Source organism: Dendrobium catenatum, unplaced genomic scaffold (assembly GCF_001605985.2).
Source record: "Dendrobium catenatum unplaced genomic scaffold, ASM160598v2 fragScaff_scaffold_1530, whole genome shotgun sequence".
Classification (NCBI taxonomy): domain Eukaryota; kingdom Viridiplantae; phylum Streptophyta; class Magnoliopsida; order Asparagales; family Orchidaceae; genus Dendrobium; species Dendrobium catenatum.
The window spans coordinates 144,222-166,767 of NW_021319992.1; the positions used below are offsets into that span (position 1 = coordinate 144,222).

Below are 22,546 nucleotides of genomic sequence, written 5' to 3' on the forward strand. Positions count from 1 at the left end.
TATGATCAAACAAAGTTGAGTAAAAAAACATTCAGAGCAATTGCAATAACTTCCTAACAATTTCACTAATTACTGATCATATTCTTCAAGCCGTTTTGTGGAACCAGCAATTATTAAAAGAAAAACAAAGTAAATTCTTAAACACTTTGCTAATTACCAAATGAATTATGCAAAACTGTTTTTTTTTTCATAAATATCTCAATTTGGAGAAATAATAAATCTAGTAGGTCTTGCAATAATTTCAATTTCATTAATTTTGATTAAGTAAAATTTCTACTTATAGAAGCAGAAAAATAAGATTTCGATGGAAAATAAAAAAAAAAATTGTTTGAAAGAGGCGTAATCAGATTTGTTAGAATAGAAACCTGAAATTTCATTGTAAGTTGCAAAATAAAAGTTCAGTTTTGGAAAATATATAAACTGCTCGATGCAAAGCCTTGCGAACTCCCTAGCATCAGTTCCCTGGAAAATATCGACAAAAATTAAGCAAGGCGAAATAAATAAATAAAAAATGATTTCGATGAAGTGAGTAGAGAATAAACTTAAAAGAGAAGAAGAGGAAGAAGAAGACATAGAGGAACAATATTAAGAATAAGGATTACCTCGACATAAATCAACACCACTACAGTCCACAACCAACACGAAAGACAACGGCTTGGAGGAGAAAGAGCAAAAGCCACCGTATTAAGCTTAGGAAAAGACGAATAGTCGTAGCCTTAATACAAAACTGAAGAAACGAGAGGCGCGATCGGATGATAGATTAATAAAATAATTTTTAATTTAAAGAAATGAACGATCAATATTTGTAACGACATGATAATTACTATAATATAATTAAAATAATTAATTGGCAGGTAATGCTCGGTATAGCCAGGATATAGAAACGTTAGCTTTGATTTGTGAAATTAATTTTTTTTAATGAGTGAATAAATGTTTTGTAGGTAGAAGTTATGCAAATGTGTTATAAATAAAGAATTTGAAGAGTCATAAAAATGGACGTTCTAGATTATTTTTAAATTTATAAATAAACGATCAGGATTTGCTAAGAGTGGAATCCCAAGCCACTTTTATATAGTAGTATAGATAGTATAGATATGTGTATTCTAATATGCCCCGTCAAATTGATGGGTCTTGAGTGACCGTCAATTTGGAACGAAGATGATGAAATCGTGGTGTTGACAGAGATTTGATGAAAATATCGGGTATTTGATCCGTAGTACTGATCAGATGAAGAGTGATCTGATTTTGTTGAATGTTGTCGCGGAGAAATTTTTGATCAATTTCAACATGTTTTGTTCGGGAGTGAAAAACCGGATTGTTAGCCAAAGCTATAGCCGACATGTGTCACAATAGAGGTGTGTGGGGTAATCTTGCTGAATGCCGAAATCTTTGAGGAGACGCCGGAGCCAAATGATGTCCGACGTGAGTGCGGCAAGTGCCCTGTACTCCGATTCAGTAGATGATCTGGATACCGTTCGCTGCTTCTTAACTGTCCATGATATGAGTGTATCACCCAAGGAGCAAAAACTGGAAGTAGACTTTCTTGTAAGAGGATCACCAGCCCAATCCTCATCTGAAAAAGATTTTAATACCAAATTAGTTTTAGTGATCGGCAAACCAAATTGTAACGTACCTTTAATGTAGCGAAGCAATCGTTTTAACAGGTAAAAGTGTTGCGGAAGGGGCTCGTGCATACGTTGCGAGAGAAGATTGACGCTGAACGAAATATCAGGACGAGTTAATGTGAGATATTGGAGAGCGTCCGTAATGCTTCGGTAAAGAGAAGAATCCGACATAAGAGATTCTGTATTGAACGTAGGTGGGAGCTTGGTGCATGCCGGGTTTGAAAGAGGGTTGCAGAGCATAAGGTCCGCCTGCTGTAAGAGTTTAATTGCATACTTGGCCTGCGAAAGAAAATAACAATCAATAGATTTAGAAATTTTAATGCCCAGAAATTCATGGACTTCTCCCAGATGTTTCATGGAGAACTCATTATCGAGTTTTGCTAAAATGTTTTTGATTTAAGGTATATTATTTCCGGTAATTAGAATATCGTCTACATATATAAGAAGAAAAATTTGAACTTGATTCTTTCGGTAAATAAGCAGCGACGGATCAGCTTAACTGTGTGTGAATCCAAGAGTAAGAAGGAAAGAGGTGAACGTGTTGTATCATTGACGAGGCGCTTGTTTCAACCCATAAATGGCTTTGTTTAGGCGACATACATGATGGGGGTGAGAACGATCTTCAAAACCTTTAGGTTGTTTTATGTAAATGGTTTCCGCCAATGTGCCATGTAAGAAAGCATTCGCTACATCTAGTTGTTCTACCGGCCAATTGTTGTATAGAGCCAATGCGAGCAGAATTCGAATGGTTGGGAGCTTGACGACCGGGCTGAATGTTTCAGTATAGTCCGTTCCAAATTCCTGGTTGTTACCTTGAGCTACAAGTCTAGCTTTGTATTTTGCTATTGAGCCATTCGTGTGGAATTTGGTTTTGTAGGTCCATCTACTTCCGAGAATGGAAGCATTGAGTGGAGGTTCTACTAACGACCAGGTGCCTTGTTTTTGCAATGCAAGAACTTCAGCTGCCATCGCAAGACGCCAATGTTCCGATTTGGACGCTTCATTATATGACGTGGGATCAGTTTTGATGTCCGCATCTTTGAGGAAATGAATCAGGTTTAAACGTTTAGACGGTTTCAGAGATCCTGTCTGGCTTCGGGTGGTCATGGGATGCGACTTAGGCTGTTGTATCAGCTGATTTTGCATGCTAACGGAGGTGGCAGACACCTCAGTATCACGTGAACAAGAAGTGTCTGTTGTAGGATGAATACTGGAATCAGCCAGAGATTGTTGCATATTAGTGTTACCTGCAGTGGTTGAAGGAAAACTAACCGAAGCCGGTGTTAATAACAGAGGACAGATATCCGAAGGAGTAGTTTGAACTGATAATGAAGATTTTAAAAATGGAAAGTTGAGTTCATTAAAACGAACATGTCTAGAAACAATTATCTTATTAGTAAGAATATTAAGACACTTGTAACCTTTGTAAATTTCAGAGTATCCCATGAATACACACTGAAACAATGCTGGTTGAAGCTTAGTGCGATGTTGTGCTGGAAGAAGTGGGTAACATTCACACCCAAAAATCTTGAGATCGGTGTATACCGGTTTCTTGTTGAACATAAGCTCCAACGGGGATTTGTTGTTAGTGGTAGGAGAGGGTAACCTGTTAATGAGATATACCGAAGTATGGACCGCATCTGGCCAGTGTACATGAGGCATCGAGGCTGTGAGAAGAAGGGTACGAGCTGTTTCTATTATGTGCCGATGCTTTCTTTCAGCCAGACCATTTTGTTCCGGAGTGTATGGACAGGATAGTTGATGCGTGATACCGTGACCAGTTAGATAGTTTTTGAACATCGTGTTTACAAATTCGGATCTGCCATCTGTACGTAAAATTTTAATGCGATGCGAAGTTAAGCGTTCAATTTGTGTATGAAAATTAACGAACGTATGAAAAACTTCTGATTTGTATCGTAAAGGAAAAATCCACGTATATCTAGAAAAATCATCAACGAATATAACGTAAAATTTAAATCCTTGGCAAGATGGCGACGGAGCAGGGCCCCATACATCGGAGTGTATGAGATCCAGAGCTTGCTGTTGACGTTGAGGAGAGCTGTTAAAAACAAGTTTATGTGATTTCGCTGCTTTGCAAGAAGCACATTGATGTTCTTGTTTATTCAATTTCAGAAGTGGATTAGATTTGGAAATACAATCAAGAATACGTTTATGGGGATGTCCTAATCTATGATGCCAAATGTGAATGGCCGAAGAAGTAGTCGCAAGAGCTTGATGACTCCTTGATTGCGAGGCCATGGGGATGTTGTAGAGTCCTCCTTTACATGGTCCTTGAAGTATAATTTGCTGCGTCGTGAGATCCTTCAACATGAAACCAGATGGATCAAATATAATAGAGATGTTATTGTCTCTCATTAATTGAGAGATAGATAATAAATTGAATTTTAACGATGGAGAATGCAAAATTTGTGATAAATGCAACTTACTGGTTGGGGTCGGTAAAATACCTGCCCCAGTATGTGCGATATTGATCGACGAGCCGTCTCCAACAGTGATGTTGTCCTGACCATGATATGGCTGGACTAGAGATAAGTTGTCCAGCGAGTTTGTAATGTGGGACGACGCCCCAGAATCCAGGAACCAGGAAGGTTCAGACGACTCCGATCCGCCAGTAGTGTTATATTCGTATTCTTGGTCGCAGGTATGTACTGAGGATTGAGCCTGTGCCAGCAAGTTTGAGCCGAATGACCTTTCTTGTAGCAAATTTGGCAGTGGGTGGCCGCATTTGGATTTTGACGATTTGCAGAAGGAACCGAGGTATGATCTGTAGAGTTGTTACGCGTGATGGAGTTGGAATAATTCTTGTTTCATGATCTGCGTCCACGACCTCTGTCCGTGTACAGAGCCATGGTGGGATCGGGACCAGTGGAGTAGCGGGCCGCATCAGATGCAAGATTTATTTCTGTGTTATGAGTGCAAGACAGAAAGAAGAAACTTAAAACTGAAAAGAAAAGAAATTAATTAAGAAAATGTCTACTTGAAGTAATTATTTGAATTTAAATTTTTTTTTTTGAAAATTAATCTTTAAATTTGGGCCAACTTGACTTTATAGCATGTGCAGAGCACTCAAGTTTTTTCCTCCTATTGGGTCAATATTAAAAAAAAATTTAAAATCATTTCACCCTCATGGGAGAGAGAGAGAAAGATAGAGAGAGAGAGAGAGGAAAGAGGACTATAAGCCTATAACTAGTAGCAAGAACAAAATAACAAAATGTTGAAGGTAAAAAAATGACAAGAGAGAGAGTAGAGAGGAGAGAAAGAAAGTGAAAAAAAAAAAAAATTCTCCTATGGTAATCTAATTTTATATTGAAAAAATTTTTTTTGCCCCCCCTCCCCTAAATCCGTCGCTTCCTGCGAGCGGTTTCATAATCAAGATTAAATGGAATTTGCATGCATATCTTCATATTGTATATTGATATTTCATAATACATATAAACAATGAAGTGATTAATTTAATCTGAATATAAAAATCAACATAAGCAAGATTAACGTTGGGCCCTCATTTAAATTTTTTTTGCTTCACCATTGTATGTCGCATAGCACTATAAATAGGAGAAATATGTCTGAAAATTTGCTCCAAATCAAAATATAAATCCATAATAAAAGATAACCAATGAAATAATTTGATAAAAAAAATTCAATGTAACTTTAACAAATTCAACTTAATGTGGAAGGAAAGATGATTCATACCTTCATTAAAATATACTTCTTCAATATTTTAATTGATTTTACTATGATAATTATTGTAAAATAACTCCCACATAAATTTATAATTTTTCTAAATAAAATTAGGTATAAGTTGTAACACTGCAATGCTCTGGGCAAGTTCTCAAACTCCCTTGTTTAGTAGATTGTAACTATATGGTCTTGCACTTAGGCACTATCTACTATGTTATAAGTTTTAAAAATTGAATGCCTCAGACCTAAAAATGTAGTGCCTTAGCACTGTCATGTTTCTAGGTGATGACAAAGAGCAAATCATGACACCTATCATCTCTTGAAACTAAATTTCCTTCATCCTTATATTAGATTCATTCTTGCTCTTATTTGCTCTAATATTTACATTTTTCTTTTCACAATAAAGAGTTATCACATAATTTATCCCATTTTTTAAAATATTACTTTAAAAATGTTAATTTAATATGATATTCTAGTGAGTGAAAACTCACCAATCACTAAGGATGGATAAGCCAAAAATAAAATAAAAAGTTACAATATTGTGATTAAATTAAAAAGTTATAATCTTATACATAATTATTAGATAAAAAAAAATATTTACTTATGAGTTATGGCAATAAATCATTGCTTGTGAGCACCTTATTGCTCCTCTAATTTGGCATCATTGGTACTCTCCCTCCAAGAAACTCAACATATCTCTTTCACGGGTTTAGAATGGCTTCATAAGCTCAATACTATAATGATAATGTACATCCAATTATGGTGTATTGAGTCAGGGCATTCTTCTTTACTGCACATCCTCGTAGTGCAATATGTTTCTCTCTGATTCTCATAACATCCTCTCCTATGACATTATACTCTATGAGTATTAAAATAATTTTAAATTTTAACTCAAGAGGTATTTGAGTTTTAGAATATGCAATGTATATAAATTTATGATTTAATTCGTTCAAAATTCATATATATGATTTCTTTTTTTTTTTTTTTTTTTGCTATGATCATATCAAACATGTTTTAGTAATGACAATAATAAAAATTATTTTAGAATATTCTCTAAAATTATTAAATATATTAATTTTTCTTTGTTCCTCCATGAAAAAGATGCATTAACACTCCTTTGGGAGTTTTTTTCCTGTCACATTAAATTATATTATGCAATTTTGTCAATCACAAATAAATATTCATAGCCTTAAAGTTGTGATGAGAGTTTGTTATAGAATGCATCGACAGGTTTTGCACACGGAAGTTGCAATCAAAGCTTGTTGTAAAAGTAGTCAATGGGTTCATTGGCTTTTAGAGAAGAAAAGGAGTTTGTGAACTAGAGGTGAATTGGTCAATTAGAGGAGAAAAAAAATTAGATTTAGAATTTTTAATCAAGGTAATTAATGAGTCAATGAGTTGAACAACCTCTAGCTTGAGTTCAAGTTTCTATAATATACGAGCTCAAGTTTGAGCTCAACTCTCAATAGGAATACAAATCTGCACGTATAAAAAGCTTAGTTCTCCATTGTTCAACACAGTAAAGTTACTGGAGCTTTCACCATCATACAAATTGAGATCAAAATAGAGAGAATACTTGCAATTTGCAAAGAACTCAACACTTTTATGATCAAAGTAACATTACAAAGGACTCTCTCTACTATAAAAATACCTCCATAATTTTATGTTCATGGATAATGCACTCGCAAACTAAATATAGCCATGGAAAAACAGTTCTGGTATTAATCAGCACAGCAACCACCAATGTTTGCAGGTTTTTTTTTCCCTTAATCTATAAATGAAAATTTTGAGATTCTTCGGCAACTCAATTGACAGGAAAAAAATATAGCACCAAAGTTCTGCTAACAAGTTCACCAATTTGAAAGCTGAAATTGTTACAAGGCCAAATTAACCCTTCCTAAAAATAGGAAGCCAAACCAGCCCATATATGCCATATAAATATTTCTGTACAGGGGAATGAAAGTAATCAAAACATTTGATGGATACCCTATATAATAAATACATGATGAAGATCTTCCTCCTCCCTTTTCCCATATAATTGCTTTCTTATTCGCTTTTTCACCACAGGGTGGTGGCAATCTAGACAAATTTGCCAGTCATTGGGAACAAATAATGGGAGGTGGATGGAAGTTTGCTTTACAACAGAGAAAGAACATCGATCACCAGTCCGGTCGCCTGCCCTACCGGTGCTTTTCGCACATCTGACAAACGTTTAAAGATCTAGGGTTAGCATAGGTGCAGTGTTCACAAGACCAAAGATTTCCATCGTCCGTAGTACGGCCAGCGACTCTGGAGCTTGTCCCTGTTACCTTAACCTTCCCCATCTTGCTTCCCTTTCCCCCTACCAGATTCTTTGAGCTGGAACTCTTGCTACAAGTAGCCTGATTGCTTGAAGGTCCCACATCCTTCAGCCCAGTCTCTAATGCCCGAACAAGGTTTTCAAAATAGTTCCGGGTCACACTGTAAGAGAAATAGATTTTCATAAGGTCAGATCATTCAGCGAGATATTTAAGAGTTGTCACTTGTTGGCAGGGGCGGATCCAGTTTCTTTTTTCAGGGTGGGCAAATATTTTTTTTGTGGGAAATGGTCAAAAGATGCTTAGGATTGATAAAGTCAGATCAAAAAAATTTTTGAGGGCGCCAAAATACACAAAATATCCTCTCTAAATTTTTTTTTTTTGGGTGGGCATTTGCCCATCCTGAGCACATGGGGGATCCGCCCATGCTTGTTGGGACGAAAACAAAACCTAGTAAGCCCAGCGAGTTTGGTGCGAAAATCATTGAAGTCCTTCATAGGAGCTTCTGCTTCTAGATAAACTTGGAGTTCCTTCTCTGCGCACTGATGAAGCCGCTCCAATCCAGCTTCCGCCTCACCTACAGAACTAAAGATATTATTATGTGCCTAACAGACTATATATATCCCATCAATCTAATACAATATCGAGTTATGAACCTTGCAAATACTCAAAAAACTGTCGCTTTGCATGTTCATGCTCGGGAAGGTAATAGCCATACGCATAGGTCCATTTCAATACTCTCCGGCACTCCACAATCTGTAATAAGGATTTAAGGGGGTTATTTGTGGAAGGATCCGACAAAAGCAAGTGAAGATCAGCGGATAGAAACAATGGCATAAAAAGTTTGTGCTTACCTGTAACCAAGACTCAATTATGAACTTGAGTTGAGACTCGGGTTGGCTTTGCCTATCACTCAATTTCTCAAGCTACACAATTATTCAAGAAAACAAATAAAAATGGTCAATTTAATGATAAAATACTAGGGGCAAGAAATAATAACTGGATTGTCTTGAAACCCATTAAAGGCAATCCATCTTTGTACTAAGCTAAAATATTAAATACCCTAATGCCACAAATTTTATTATAAGAACTCTTAAAAATTCCTCATATCTTTTGAGTTTATCACCAGGTCATTGAACCACACATGGCGGCCATAGGTAAAAGATATATTAGATATAATGATTTTATGTGTGTAAATACTAAGAACTTAAATATAATTGTTTAAAAAATAAAAAAAAAGATATTTAAATAAAAATAGAAAAATGTCCAAAAATAAAATAAAAGGGATTTACATACAAACCATTGAATTCTCATATAATTATATATCTAATTTCTAAATCTTCATATTTTTAGTTATATTACACCCTAATCTCTAAATGCCATAAAAATATTATTAATTTTAATTTATAAAGTAAAATATAATTTCGAATGCATATTGATGTCATCTAAATAAATATAAATTTTAGATGTTAGATATATAAATACACATGAATTTAGAAACAATATCCACGAAAGCCTCAATAAACTGATAAGCAGTTCTGATGTTCCATTTATTCCATTCAAATTTATAAATTTTCAGTAGTAAGTTCATCATCGAAGCTTCCGTAGCATGATTACTTTCCTGGTTAAGCTACACAGACCTCTAATAAATACATACACACAATACACTTTCTATACAGTATTACAGTCATGCATATTCATCTCATTATCAGCAGCAGCATTACAGGTCTCATGGAAATTATAGGTGATTTACTCTAGCAATAATGCTTATTGAGTTCAAGCAAGTACTTCTATTTGAAACCTAAAAGGGCGTACCTTTTCAACTTGCATACTATGCAGATCTGCGAGTGCCTTTTGTCGAGACTGCCAAACAAGAAAACAATAAATAAGTTAGCATGCCAAATTGAAAAAAAAAAAAAAACATCAATTTAAACAAAAACAATTACCTAATTTAGCCGAGCCAAATAACTTCAAAACACAAAACTTGCCTACTAAATTACAAGATAATAATATAAATCCATCACAAAGAACTCGAAAGGAAGAGATTTTTCATCTCATTATGATTTGGTCCAATACTAAAGAATTTCCCTCGTGACTTCAAAATAATAAAAATAATAAAAGCTAACAAAGGAAAGATGAATATGAAAGCATGAATCAATAATTTCATGCACCTGAACGATGAAACCCAGGGACGCCTTTTTTGCAATGATCACCAAAACTTTTTCCCTACCATAGGCTGTCAACGGGGTTCATTTTCTAATTTAACTTATATGCCAAAGAAAGTTGAACTGAAACATCAACAATATCACTGTAAAATTAAATTTGAAAAACTTGAATCGTGCCACTTTTAACAACTAAAGATGTATATTTATTTCAGGAAATTCTCTTCAAACTTTACGTTATAGAGCATTCCGGAAAATTTTCGCATCTCATAGTTTGACCTTTGCAGTAGCATAGCCTTGTTTGTTTATGAAGAAAGCGAAACTCTTTAATCCATTACTCTCACATATGCCAAACTGTAAATCCTAGCTTTCTCACCGATATCAGGTGTTGACCAGATAAACAAAACTTATAATGGATAAAAAAGAAATAGCAGTCTGACCTAAAAGTGTGATAACAGCTACCAAAATCTAACAGAATGGATTAAAAATAAATAAATAAATAAATAATCTAACAGAATGGATATAAATGCGTTAGGAAAAAAACTTAATTTTTATGAGGAACATGAACTAGATATGAATACAAAGAATACACAAAATATAAAAACCACGAAACCAAGATTGCATGACTAGGCTAAAACATGCCTAAACACAGAAGGAAAGAGAGAAATAGGATCAGATCCACTATAAAGAAGTCGCACATATGTAAAAATAAAAGAGGCCTAAGAACAAACTCTTTTCCAAACCTAAATATAGCAATTTGACAGTAAAAAGAAGCCTCAAGCCTTTCAAGCTTAAAAGGAGAGGAAAAAGCAAAAGAATGAATAAAGATAGAACTATGCTACAAAAGTGCCCACCTCAAAATTTCCTTAATAGGTATAGCATCTCTATGTCTAGAGTAAAACAACTATGATGTTATTTGACCAATCTACAATAACACTAGCATTTATTGACTTGTCACCTTTTGATTGTCATTCGCACGCTACACTGAGACAGAACACAGTCAGAGATACATATATATGTTTGATTCTTGATAAAACATCACCACCTGAAATCAGATTGCAAGGCACAGACAGAACAGAAAACAAAATCTCACTTCATTTTTGAACTTTTCTTACAATGCAACCAGGCGTTTATAGTTGCAAATTAATTATATAGATAGCTACAAATGAATTAAAAAGCAAATAGCAGCACTCCCAACTATGTAGCCTTTCGTTCAATGCGACGAAACAGTAACAGAGGTAAAAATTGCTGATTCCGTTTAGTGACATTGAAGATATCTACAAGAAGATCAATTTGATAAACATTATAAGTGAGATGTAGAGATACAACATGTGGACATTAAAAATCAATTAGCAGACATTTTTATCAAACCCCCAAATTTTGATAGGTTCAGCACACTTAGAACTAAGTTGGGAGTTACTGATATAAGTGCTTAACAAATTGGGGTCATTACACGTTATAATTGTTGTTTATGTTTGATATATTTTTTGTATTTATATGTGTCGTGTTTTGTTTTACATTTCATGTTTGTGCATATCATTCTCGTTGTATTTTATAATATGTTGAAAATTGCACATACCAATACATGGAATTATCTTTGATCATCACACACAACACTAAAATTCTCTGCACATCATACTATATGATACACGTCGATTGGCACACATAAACCATTCATTTGAAACCAACGACTGAGATTAAATTAATTATTGTGTTTCGTATCGTAAGAACACCCTATCATATTGTACGAATGATGTGGAAAAAATCGTTGGCACAAACTTAAATTTGGTTGGTATGATTCTTAATTACATATCCTACTGTACGAACACCTGTTCATACCAAACGATCCATTCAATCGATGATCGTACAAAAACCCATCATGACAAATGAAAATATGAAGTTCATATTGTGCGATCCCCGATGGTACAGTACGATCCCCTGATTGTACAGGACAATTTGACCAAATTTTTGTACTATTCGAAAAAGGTGATTTGGATTCTTCTATTTGTACTGTATAATCAGACAGAGTTTATAAATGGAAAAGAAAATTTCATTACAAAAGCACATCAATCCTATTCCACACTTCTTCCCTTCAAAATTTTCTTGTCCCAAACATTTCCAATGGCTGACAAGAGAGCTTGACTTCTCATAGGGTGACCCTCTGGAGCCCGAGTAGATTATCGATTTCAATCAGAAGAGGATGCCATCACTTACAAGAGATACTGAGAGGCCACCATCACCACTTCCAAAGCATAAGTTCAAGAAAATCTTCAATATCAGGTACTTGACCTATATGTAGGTACTACATTACAATTTCTTTTTACATTTGCCTTTCCATTCAATAGCGAGCTATCATGTGAATTTTTTGCAAGTATGAACATTAATGACGAGCACACTTCTCTTCAATCTTATGTCTGTTGGCGACCAATAGAAATTATCAACCAAGATTTTTATGAACACCTACACATCTCTACCACTGGCACTAACCCCATGATACATCCATCGTTAGTGATTATAATTCGACTTAGGTAAACATCACACTTACAAACGCTCCAATGAGTCTTCATCAGCCTTTAGTCAACACTTCAGTCCTAAATGCACATATCATACAACACGGTCTTAGAAACTCAATTATACCCAAAGTTGGCAATAGGATTAACATCACTCCATTGTTATCCATTATCACCTACTTTATCATGACCGACACTGAATTTAACGTAACATATATGCTTATCTGTTACATCAAAAATCTTACTACAATCAAGAATTTTAAGGCACGACGTAGGCAAAACCTAGCATTAGGACATATCATAGCCTATATATTAGCTGCAAAGTACAACCATATGTATCCTACCCCAACATATCACTTCCTTGTCTACTTCATAGATAGTTCTTTTCATCTCCTCTATAACAATAAACATCAAGGACCACATGTTGTAGAGGAATACAATTCAAATGTGAGCACCAGTCCCCGAGGCACTAGCCAACGTAGCACCTGCACCCGTCTTCCAGCCGCCACCTCCTAACTCGTAGATTGAGAAATTTGATCGCTCATAGTGGAGATTAGACACACATATTCAGGAGTCCACATCATGTTGGGAGCAGCTACAAGAGCAGTTCTCTTCCTTGCAACCATTGCTTTCAGATGTCACCACCACCACCTGACTAGGGTCTATTTGATAAGGAGTGTCTCATTTGTACTTTGTTTGTTGTACCTTTTGTTTTAGTTTTTTTCTTTTCCTTGCATTATAATTATGTTTTTAGTTCCTCTTTTTGGTGACATAAAGTGGGGGAATGGCGAGTCACGGTGGTTGTACTTTTTTGCTTTTGACTAGTTAAATTTGTTTCTTTGCAATATTTATATTGTTGCATTTTGTTTTAAAAATTAAAAAAAAATTGTGTTTTAAAATAAAAATAAAATAAAATAATATAAAAAAAAAATCAAATGTTACCTTACTTTTTTTAAAACAAGTCATTTAGTGAAGGAGAGAATTTAACAAGGAATATAATATGAAAATTTCAAATTTAAATCTCAACAAACAATATTGTTGTCATAAAAAAGGGAGATTATTACAATTCCATAGCCCAGCCTTATCTTTTGATTATTACAAGCATTATTGCATGATCATTTACTTATTCCTACATTATACATTGCATGTTTCTTGTGTGTCACTAATCAATTCAGATACAATATACACCAGCAATAATTGAAGAATCAAAACTCAAGATAGTGAAGTGTAAGGATCTAAGTAAGTTTGTGTTTAATAAAGTTTGTACTTTTTTTGAGTTATTTTATATATTAGATATATGTTGGCTAAACAACTGAGCACACACTCACAAGGGGGACAACGTCTACGCCATAGCGAGGAGCTAATGTAGTGAGCAATATCTCCACCATAGCGATGAGCTAAAGTAGGGAGTGATATCTCTACTAGCGAGGAGTTGCGAGAGGGACATCTCCATCCGGCCGAGAGACAAAAGGAGGGAGATTCTTCAAGGTCTGAAGAATCTATAAAAGTCATTCTCCATCTGGTTGAGTGTCAAAGGAGCGTCAGTTAGTACAATGCCTAAAGAGAACCTTTGGAGAGTGGATGTAGATGATTCAACCAAATCACTATAAATCTGGTTTGCATACTTTTGTTTTCCCGCAATTACTTTCTTGCATTTACCTTATGCACTTTGGTTTACTTTGTTGATCTTTGGAAAGTTGTGATTTAAATTTTTTTTTTCTTGTTGAAATTTTGGTTGAAAGATAAAAATAAAAAAAAAAAGAATATTTTTTCTAAAAGTTGAAAAAAATAAAAATATTTGTTTCTCGTTTTTGTTTGAAAATTTTTCTTAAAGCTTTTAGATGTTTCTTTGCTTAATTTTCAAGCAAGAAATTTTTTTTAAAATATCAATTCAAACCCCCCCCCCCATATGCCATAGCACTTTCAAGTGATATCATTGTTGACTCTACATTTCAAAACATATAAACCCAAGATATTATTTTTTATTATTGAAGGAATTTTGTCAGCAGGCCGGACGGAATGAATCGAGTGGAGTTTTGCATAAGACTAAGGCAAGATTTAGGGGATGACTTGGAAATTATTTCATAAAATTGAGTCAAGGTATTAAGAATGCATTTAATTTATTTTTCTCTATCTATGAAATGAGAAAGGAACAATTTAGAATAATTAGTATTTCATATTTATAAGCTCAAAATATTATTATAAAGAAATTATGTCAGAATTTTGAAGCAGAGAAGAGTAATGTAAGATGAGAGAAATATAAATTTAATCATTTTTTTCATTCCTTCACAATTAAGGTAGGTCGTGGACACCAAATTTAATTATTTGAATTATTATTCACTAAATTAAAAAAATTATTTGATGAGATTGGAAAGTCAAAACATCATTTTATGATTGATAGTGCTTTCTATAGGTTAAGACTTTCATGAGTATAAAATATTTTAGGTTGCTTGGTGACAAAGAGAATAGAGTGAGAGAAAAAATATGTAGTTTCTCCACTTGCATAAAATTAAGGCGACAGGCTAAAGGAAGCAGCATAAAAAAATCAATCAATGAATTAATAATTAAGGCGGATAATTACATTTTTATCTTATAACTATTGCATTCCTTCCAATAATTTAATGCATTGACTGATATAGCTTTTTGTATGCATACTTGAGCAAGTTGATAATGCTAATTTACATTGAATAAATAATCAAATGACCTCTTTCTTTCACTTGCATAACTAATTTCATATTATAATAAGATTAAATTTGAAGGCATCCGTTAGACTGATCAAGCCGGTCCACACGAGACCAGCCCAGCGCAACAAAGGCGGAACTTCTCTGCCTCCTGCGCATGCCGCGAGATCCATGGGAGCTATTTTGGAAGGTTTTTTTAGGAAATTGAGAGGGAAATTTGAATGTTGGGATTGCTTCGGGATTTCCTTTTGATTTGTATGCATAAATAGTTTGTTTTCCGAGGGTTAGGGCATCTTGAATTTGGCTGAAATTTGAGGTCCTTTTGGTTTCTTTGGGCACTAGTGACATCTAGAGATTTGGGAGAGATAGAACCTCCTCTAGAATAGAGGATCACTTGTATCTTATTTGTTTTTCTTCCGTTGGTTGTTTTCTGCTCCATAAAGTGGTTGTTTTCTCTTTTTTTCCAATGAATTCGTAGAGTTCTCTTGCTGTTTTCCAGAAATTAATAGGAACTACTAGAAATCTTTAAGTGTTGCCTATCAAACTGGTATCAAAGCAGTTTTTGGAACCTTTGGTGGGCTGTTTTGGTGAATTTCAGCGGCTGTTCTTGGGATTTCGAAGAAAAAAGTTATTATTTTTGAATGTCGAAACCCATATTTTTATTTCTACAAAAATTTGAGGATCAATGACAGCCAAGAAAATGGATGCGTTAGAGGAACACCTCAAAATGGAGATTGGACAAATGAAATTTAAAATTTCAGATCTCCAAACTCAAGTTTTAGATTTAAAAAAAGGATGTTTCAGACATAATGATAAGTTTGATTCGAAATTTTCCATCCTAGAGGATATGTTGAAGAAAGTGCTCAAGGGCCAAACCAAAATATTGCCGTCGAAGGTGAGGGAAGGCGCCGACAACCACAGAAGTGGAGAAAATCTGAAGCCAATCGTATAGGAGACCATCACCTTTTTGGCACCCAAGGAGCCAACACCAGGTAGGAAGACCTGGAGATAACTTCAAGAAGATCACATAAACAAAATTACGGGAGAAGAGAGCAAAGGGGATCTGTTTCAGATGTGACGAGAGGCATGCACCGGGGCACATGTGTAAGGACCGAACTCTTCAGATTCTTACCATTTGTGATGAAGAAGGAATGGAGGAGGGTGTCGTTTTTCCACCTTGCGGACAAGGTGGATCTTTGGGAGGGAGTATTGTTAGAACAATCCAGCCGGTCCACACGGGATTGGCCCAACACAACAGAGGCGAAACTTTTCCGCCTCTTGTGCATGTCGCGGATGTTGCGAGATCCATGGGAGCTATTGTGGAAGGTTTTTTGAGGGAATTTGGAGGGAAATTTGAATGTAGGGATTGTTTATGGATTTCCTTTTGATTTGTATGCATTAAATAGTTTGTTTTCCTAGGGTTAGGACATCTTGAATTTGGCTGAAATTTGAGATCCTTTTGGTTTATTTGGGCTCTAGTGGCGTCTAGAAATTTGGGAGAGATAGATCCTCCTCTCGAATAGAGGAACACTTGTATCTTGTTTGTTTTTCTTCCGTTAGTTGTTTTCTTCTCCATAAAATGATTGTTATCTCTATTTTTTTCCACTGAATTCGTAGAGATCTCTCGTTGTTTTCCTTATTCTTATTTATCATGTGGATTTGTGTTCACAAGAGATTGTTGTGGGATTTTTCTTGTTTTTACCTAAATAAAACCCTAGGTTGTAGATTGTAGGTTTTTTTTTTCTTTTGATTTTGGTTGACAAGAACAAAAAATGGTAGAAAGTTAACAAGTTGCAACCCTACTCTCTTTGTTTTTTTACTAAATCTTCACTTTTAGGGTTTTGTGAGGCCAAAATATATGAAAATCTCTATTGTTGCCTTATAAAAAATTAGGAATATAGAAATTTTTTCCTGTAATTTAACTCCTATTGTTACATCAAAACTTATGGTGGAAGCTCTAAAGCTTTGCTAGATTATGAGTTCATTATTATGAAGTTAGTTTTGCACTGCTTAGTATGTGATGTTTGCCAAAATATATGAAAACCTTTGAGTGACATGATAACCTTTAATTGAATATTTGAATGTTATGGTCATTGTAGCATTGGTGGTCTTGTAGTCTTTTATTAGTAGTTTGCATTTACAATAATGTTCTATTTACATCATATTCGTTGTAGTGGTGCAATAGCATGCTCAGTAGTATAATAAAATGCTTATCAATGCCTTTATTACTTCCATTTTACCAGTGCATTTTAAAGCAAAATGAGCTCTGCAGCTGGTGGGAGTGGATTAGGCGAAGGTTCAAATGAACAATCTGTAGAAACTGATAAGCCATTATGGCTTCATGTTACTAAGTTAGGAAAAACATTTGAAGGAGGGAATGTGTCATTCAAATGTAATTATTGTGATGGAACCTACAAAGGATCATATTCTAGGGTGAAAGCACATCTACTTAAGATAGCTGGCCATAGAATTAAAATGTGTCCCAAGATTACTACTTCGCAGTTGATTGAAATAAACAGACAAGTTGATGAAGCTGAATGTAGGATCAAAAGGGCACTCCCTAAGGAGATACCTTTGCCATCTACCCATGGTTCGTCCCATGCTTCTTCCTCATCGGTTAGAGTTGATCATTCTTTATCATTCAGAAGTGAAGGATATCAAACAAAGAAAAGAAAAGGAATTGCCAGTAGTCCTTTAGAGAAGGCTTTCAGCTTGCAGCAGCGAGAGGAGTTGAATGAAGAAAAATTAATATAGAACTTGCAAAGTTCTTTGGATATTTAGAGGATTTTGGTGATCAAGAATCTTTGGTTGATAGATGGAGGATGGATCCAAAAATGTGGTGATTAATTCATGGAGCGTCGGCACCTCTTCTTCAAACAATAGCAATAAAACTTATTGGTCAAGTATCATCCTCTTCCTGTTGTGAGAGAAATTGGATCACATACTCATATATTCAATCAATGAAAAGGAATAAAATAACTCCACAACGAGCTGAAGATTTAACTTATGTGCATACAAATCTTCGTCTTCTATCAAGGAAAACCCCACTTTATATGATAGGTGATAACAAGATGTGGGATGTTGCTGGAGATGGGTTCGAGTGCCTTGATGATAATGGGATTATTGGAGGTTGCAAATCTTTCTTTAGATGAACCAGAGTTGGAAGCAATGATATTCAATGATGATGATATTGAAGGCCAAAGACCAACAGCTGAATCTAATTCTATCATTCCCTCTATTGAGTAGTTGAACTTTCATGTTGTACTAAATGATTTTTTGGTTATATTTTTGTGGTTGTACTAGACATTTTATAAAAAACATCTTTATGTTATAAGCTAAACAAGTTATCATGACTTTGATTTAATATTGCTTGCCATTTTTAATATAATATTACCTTAATTTATATATATTATATTTAAAATTATTATGTCGTGTCCACGCCGCACCCGTGTCCTATATTTTTAAAAAATGTCGTGTCCCGTGTCCCGTGTCGTGTCCGTGTCGCCGTGTCAGTGTCCGTGCATCTTAGGTGATGAAGAAGGAATGGAGGAGGGTGTTGTTTTTCCACCTTGCGGACAAGGTGGATCTTTGGGAGGGGAGTATTGTTAAACCAATCCAGCCAGTCCACACGGGATCGGCCCAACACAACAGAGGCGAAACTTTTTCGCCTCTAGTGCATGTCGCGGATGTCGCGAGATCCATGGGAGCTATTGTGGAAGGTTTTTTGAGGGAATTTGGAGGGGAATTTGAATGTAGGGATTGTTTATGAATTTCCTTTTGATTTGTATGCATTAAATAGTTTGTTTTCCTAGGGTTATGAAATCTTGAATTTGGCTGAAATTTGAGATCCTTTTGGTTTCTTTGGGCTCTAGTGGCGTCTAGAAATTTGGGAGAGATAGATCCTCCTCTCGAATAGAGGAACACTTGTATCTTGTTTGTTGTTCTTCCGTTAGTTGTTTTCTTCTCCATAAAATGATTTTTATCTCTATTTTTTTTCCACTGAATTCGTAGAGATCTCTCGTTGTTTTCCAGAAATTGATAGGAACTACTTGAAATCTTCAAGTGTTGCTTATCAGCGTCTTATTGAGACCCATGAATGTACAAACTTAAATGTAAAAGCAAGAAAAAATGATGAAAGGAAATGTATATGCATGTTATACAAAAAGAATTCATCCCCTTAATGACGATGGCAGTGAATACAATGTACTCGTGCATGCAAAATAGAGAAGGTTAAGGAAATATAAAGGAAAATATTATTGCCTTAATTGGTGTACATTTTAAACGGTGCTCCAAGGATGGATATTATATTAAAAGATATGATATGATAAAAACATTATAAAATATCATCTTCTACATGTTGATGTTATTTGTACTTCACCTGTTTAATATATTTATATAGATTCTTTATCAATGAAATTTATAATGATCACTTATGATAACTCACAAAAGCTTTTTATTTTCTATTTTTGAAATTGATCAATTATAAAACTGTTATTAATCACTGAGTTATATTCTAGGAACACAAAGTTATCAAATATTAATGTTTCAGTAAAGACTCATCCATATTGAATGAGTGATAGTGAAGGATTTGTGTATCGAAGAAGATAAGTGAGTAGAAATAGATATTTAATAATCAAATGTATACAATTTCATTTGATGTATTTGAGATGTATGAAATAGACTAGTTTTGTGTATAGGTTGACTTAACAAAATATTATGGTTTAGTGGCTATTTATACATTGGAAAATGTGTTGGTTGGATTATTTGTAATGTGACCACACAATTAGCCAAGATAAGAAAAATAACATAGAATTTACTTACAGTTTTGATCGATAAATAATATAAATTTTTTTACGCAATGCAGAAGATAATAAATGGGCAAACTTCCAATTCTACATGGGATTAACAACTTAAGCAACTAAATGATGCCAAACAAAGAGGTGTGATGGGGACATCAGATCATCATGGAAAGTTTATCAGAGACGTGGCCGCCGATCTACGGCCACGATCGAGTCTTTATATTTTTGAGTCATTGATGTATTTTTTATTTTCATGTATTATGTTATTTGCTTATGTGGTTTTATTATTTCCCGTTGTACCCCTCTTATGGGAGTTGTCGTATGTATGCCCAAAGGGCATTTGTTTCTTTTTTTATTTTGAGTCATGTGTATGAGGCTATTTAAAGCCCCACCTTGTTCTATTTCAAGTTAATGAATGAATGAATGAATGATTGCTTATGATATTTTCCTTTTGAATGAGTTTGTGAGAACTTGTGTGTTCTAATGGAGAGAGATCCCTAGGAGAGGGAGATTGGCGAATCACCCACCAACCTTGGAGACGGCCGGGTTCGTGGTTATTTCTTTGTCTTCGTTATCATCCCGTCATCGAACTCCCCTCCCTCCTTTCCCCACAAACCGCCGGCCACATCCCCCGAGCCCGCCTCCCTGTCCAAGTCCAAACCCCACGGCTTTCGTACCTCCAAGTCCTTTGCCGCCGGCCAAGGCTTTGGCCTCCGGCCACCCTCCCCTTTGCCTCCCTAAGTTTTATTTCCTAATTTGGTTGGTATTAATTGGAAGTAATTTGAAATTCAAATTCACTCAAATTTGAATTCAAAACATTTCCTAAATTAGCTATTCTATTTTAGGAAAGTAATTGATTTACATCTATTTTGAATTTTAAATTCAAAAGGATTTAAATTAATTATTTCCTAAATCTAAAACCTAAATTAGGAATCCTTATTTACTCTCACAAATCAATCCCCTAAGCCATGCATTTAGCCGGCTCCCCCATGTGAGTAAATGTGGATTTATTTCCTAATCACCTCATAGGCTCATGTGGAAATAATTCAAACTAAATATCTTTCTGGGCCGAATTCACCTCAGGTCCCGTCTCTGTATTATTTCCTAAAGTCACCCCCCTGAGTTAGGAAATAACTCCCGAGATTTCCTCTCACTCCCAACCCGTCAGCCTCCCTATTAGGATTTCTTTTAGAAATCCCACCTGAGTGTTTAATTTCCCTGTGAGAAAAGTTTGAAGCCTTACCTGCTGCTTGCCGATTCCTCCATGGGCCATATTGGATCTTCCATGCTAAATTCCCTTGTTCCAAATATTAAAACCTAAAGCTGATCCCAGGGTTTAATACTTGGTTCCTTCCCCTCCCACAATGCCATAGAAGCTTCTTTCTTTTCAAGATATCCAAGTACATCATCAAGGTGAAGGAGATTGACCATACTATTGAAGAGGACGTGGATTGCATCTTGTGCGTTTTAACGGAAGCCATCAACGAGCATGTCGAAAGCCTTGAATGGAGGATCCCTGCGTCTCTTTGGCAAAGGTTTCTTTTCTCACTCGTATCTTATTTCTTTGAAATCTAAATTCTCTTTGGCTTGATTGTAATCGCAAAAGACTCATCCAAGTGCTCTTGCTAAGCCTAGTAATTCGTAGGTTTTTTAGTGTACTTTCTTTGCATCCTAACTCTCGTTGTTAGATTAGGGATTAAATTGAAGACTACTATTTTGCATTGTTTCAATTATCTTATTATCTTGAAAATTTCAAAGCTTGGAGCATGTGATTTAGCCTACGCAAGAGATCTCCTCTTTTGTTTTAATTCTTCGTTGAAATTGCTCGTAATTTATTCCGAAATTATTCTAATCTAATAGTTGTGCAATGTTCAAATGATTCCATAAGCATGTCATTTAATTAGTCCTGCATCAAGGTGATTAAAAAAAAACAATAAAACGAAGTGCAAAATTCACATACCGATTGATTTGTAGCCCATCTTTCATAGTAATGAGTGTATCTCTCAAGAGAATTTTTAGCCATTTCTCTCCTCCTTTCAGACTCATCATACTGAAATGAATTCAATAGGAAAAATATGATAAAAATTCAAAATCTTAATAGCCATGCATAATTAACAGTTAAAAAAGTAGCTAGGCATTAGCATACTGCTCCCTCCTGTTTTGCTGCTTCATAACGATTACATGCATAAAAACCGCCAGTTCTTTCCCCATGTTCGGACCATGCACCAAGGCATAGCCTGAAAATTTTCCCAAAAAATAAAAAAATCAAAGAATAGAATGGTAAAAAGATACATCTCAATAAGTACATAAATGCAGACATAAAATAAAATAAAATAAAAAACTCAAGCACAAAGTTTGATAATCTTTACCAACAAAATTCAAATTTACAAGGAGGTGTGCATGTGATATGCATACATCCCTGATTTTTCTCAATCGGTCTCTTGCACTTGGGACAAGGCTTTGAGTTGGCCAATATCCTGAAAAAAGCATATAAAAAGATAAAGAATACATAACGATTCAAAACAAGTCACTTCATACACTTTTAAAATCAATTCAGAGTAAAAATTTATAGTTATACTGGAGGCAGACATGATTTTGGATCATGGAATAGCATCAGGAATAATACTCAATTTATTCAAGGTGCAATAGTTGTAGAAGGAAGCAATCTGATCAAACAACATTGATGAATCCTATGACCAAAAGATGCCAAGAAGTACAACATTTCATCCATCAAACAAGGAATTGTACCCCCACGGAAAAACTTAACACGCTA

General features: G+C 35.0%; 1 protein-coding gene across 1 annotated transcript in view; it reads right to left on the bottom strand.

Moving 5' to 3' along the window:
* Positions 1-7,132: 7,132 nt before the first annotated feature.
* LOC110100080 (probable E3 ubiquitin-protein ligase ARI7) overlaps positions 7,133-22,546 on the bottom strand; it is a 45,409-nt gene continuing 29,995 nt past the window's right edge. The window contains exons 9-16 of the mRNA XM_028700486.1: positions 22,143-22,250; positions 21,920-22,010; positions 21,734-21,823; positions 9,437-9,484; positions 8,476-8,547; positions 8,278-8,377; positions 8,072-8,198; positions 7,133-7,784 (exon numbers count right to left, since the gene is read on the bottom strand). Of these exons, the coding sequence (XP_028556319.1) occupies positions 7,505-7,784; positions 8,072-8,198; positions 8,278-8,377; positions 8,476-8,547; positions 9,437-9,484; positions 21,734-21,823; positions 21,920-22,010; positions 22,143-22,250 (916 nt within the window). The 3' untranslated portion in view covers positions 7,133-7,504. The remainder of the gene's footprint in view (positions 7,785-8,071; positions 8,199-8,277; positions 8,378-8,475; positions 8,548-9,436; positions 9,485-21,733; positions 21,824-21,919; positions 22,011-22,142; positions 22,251-22,546) is intronic.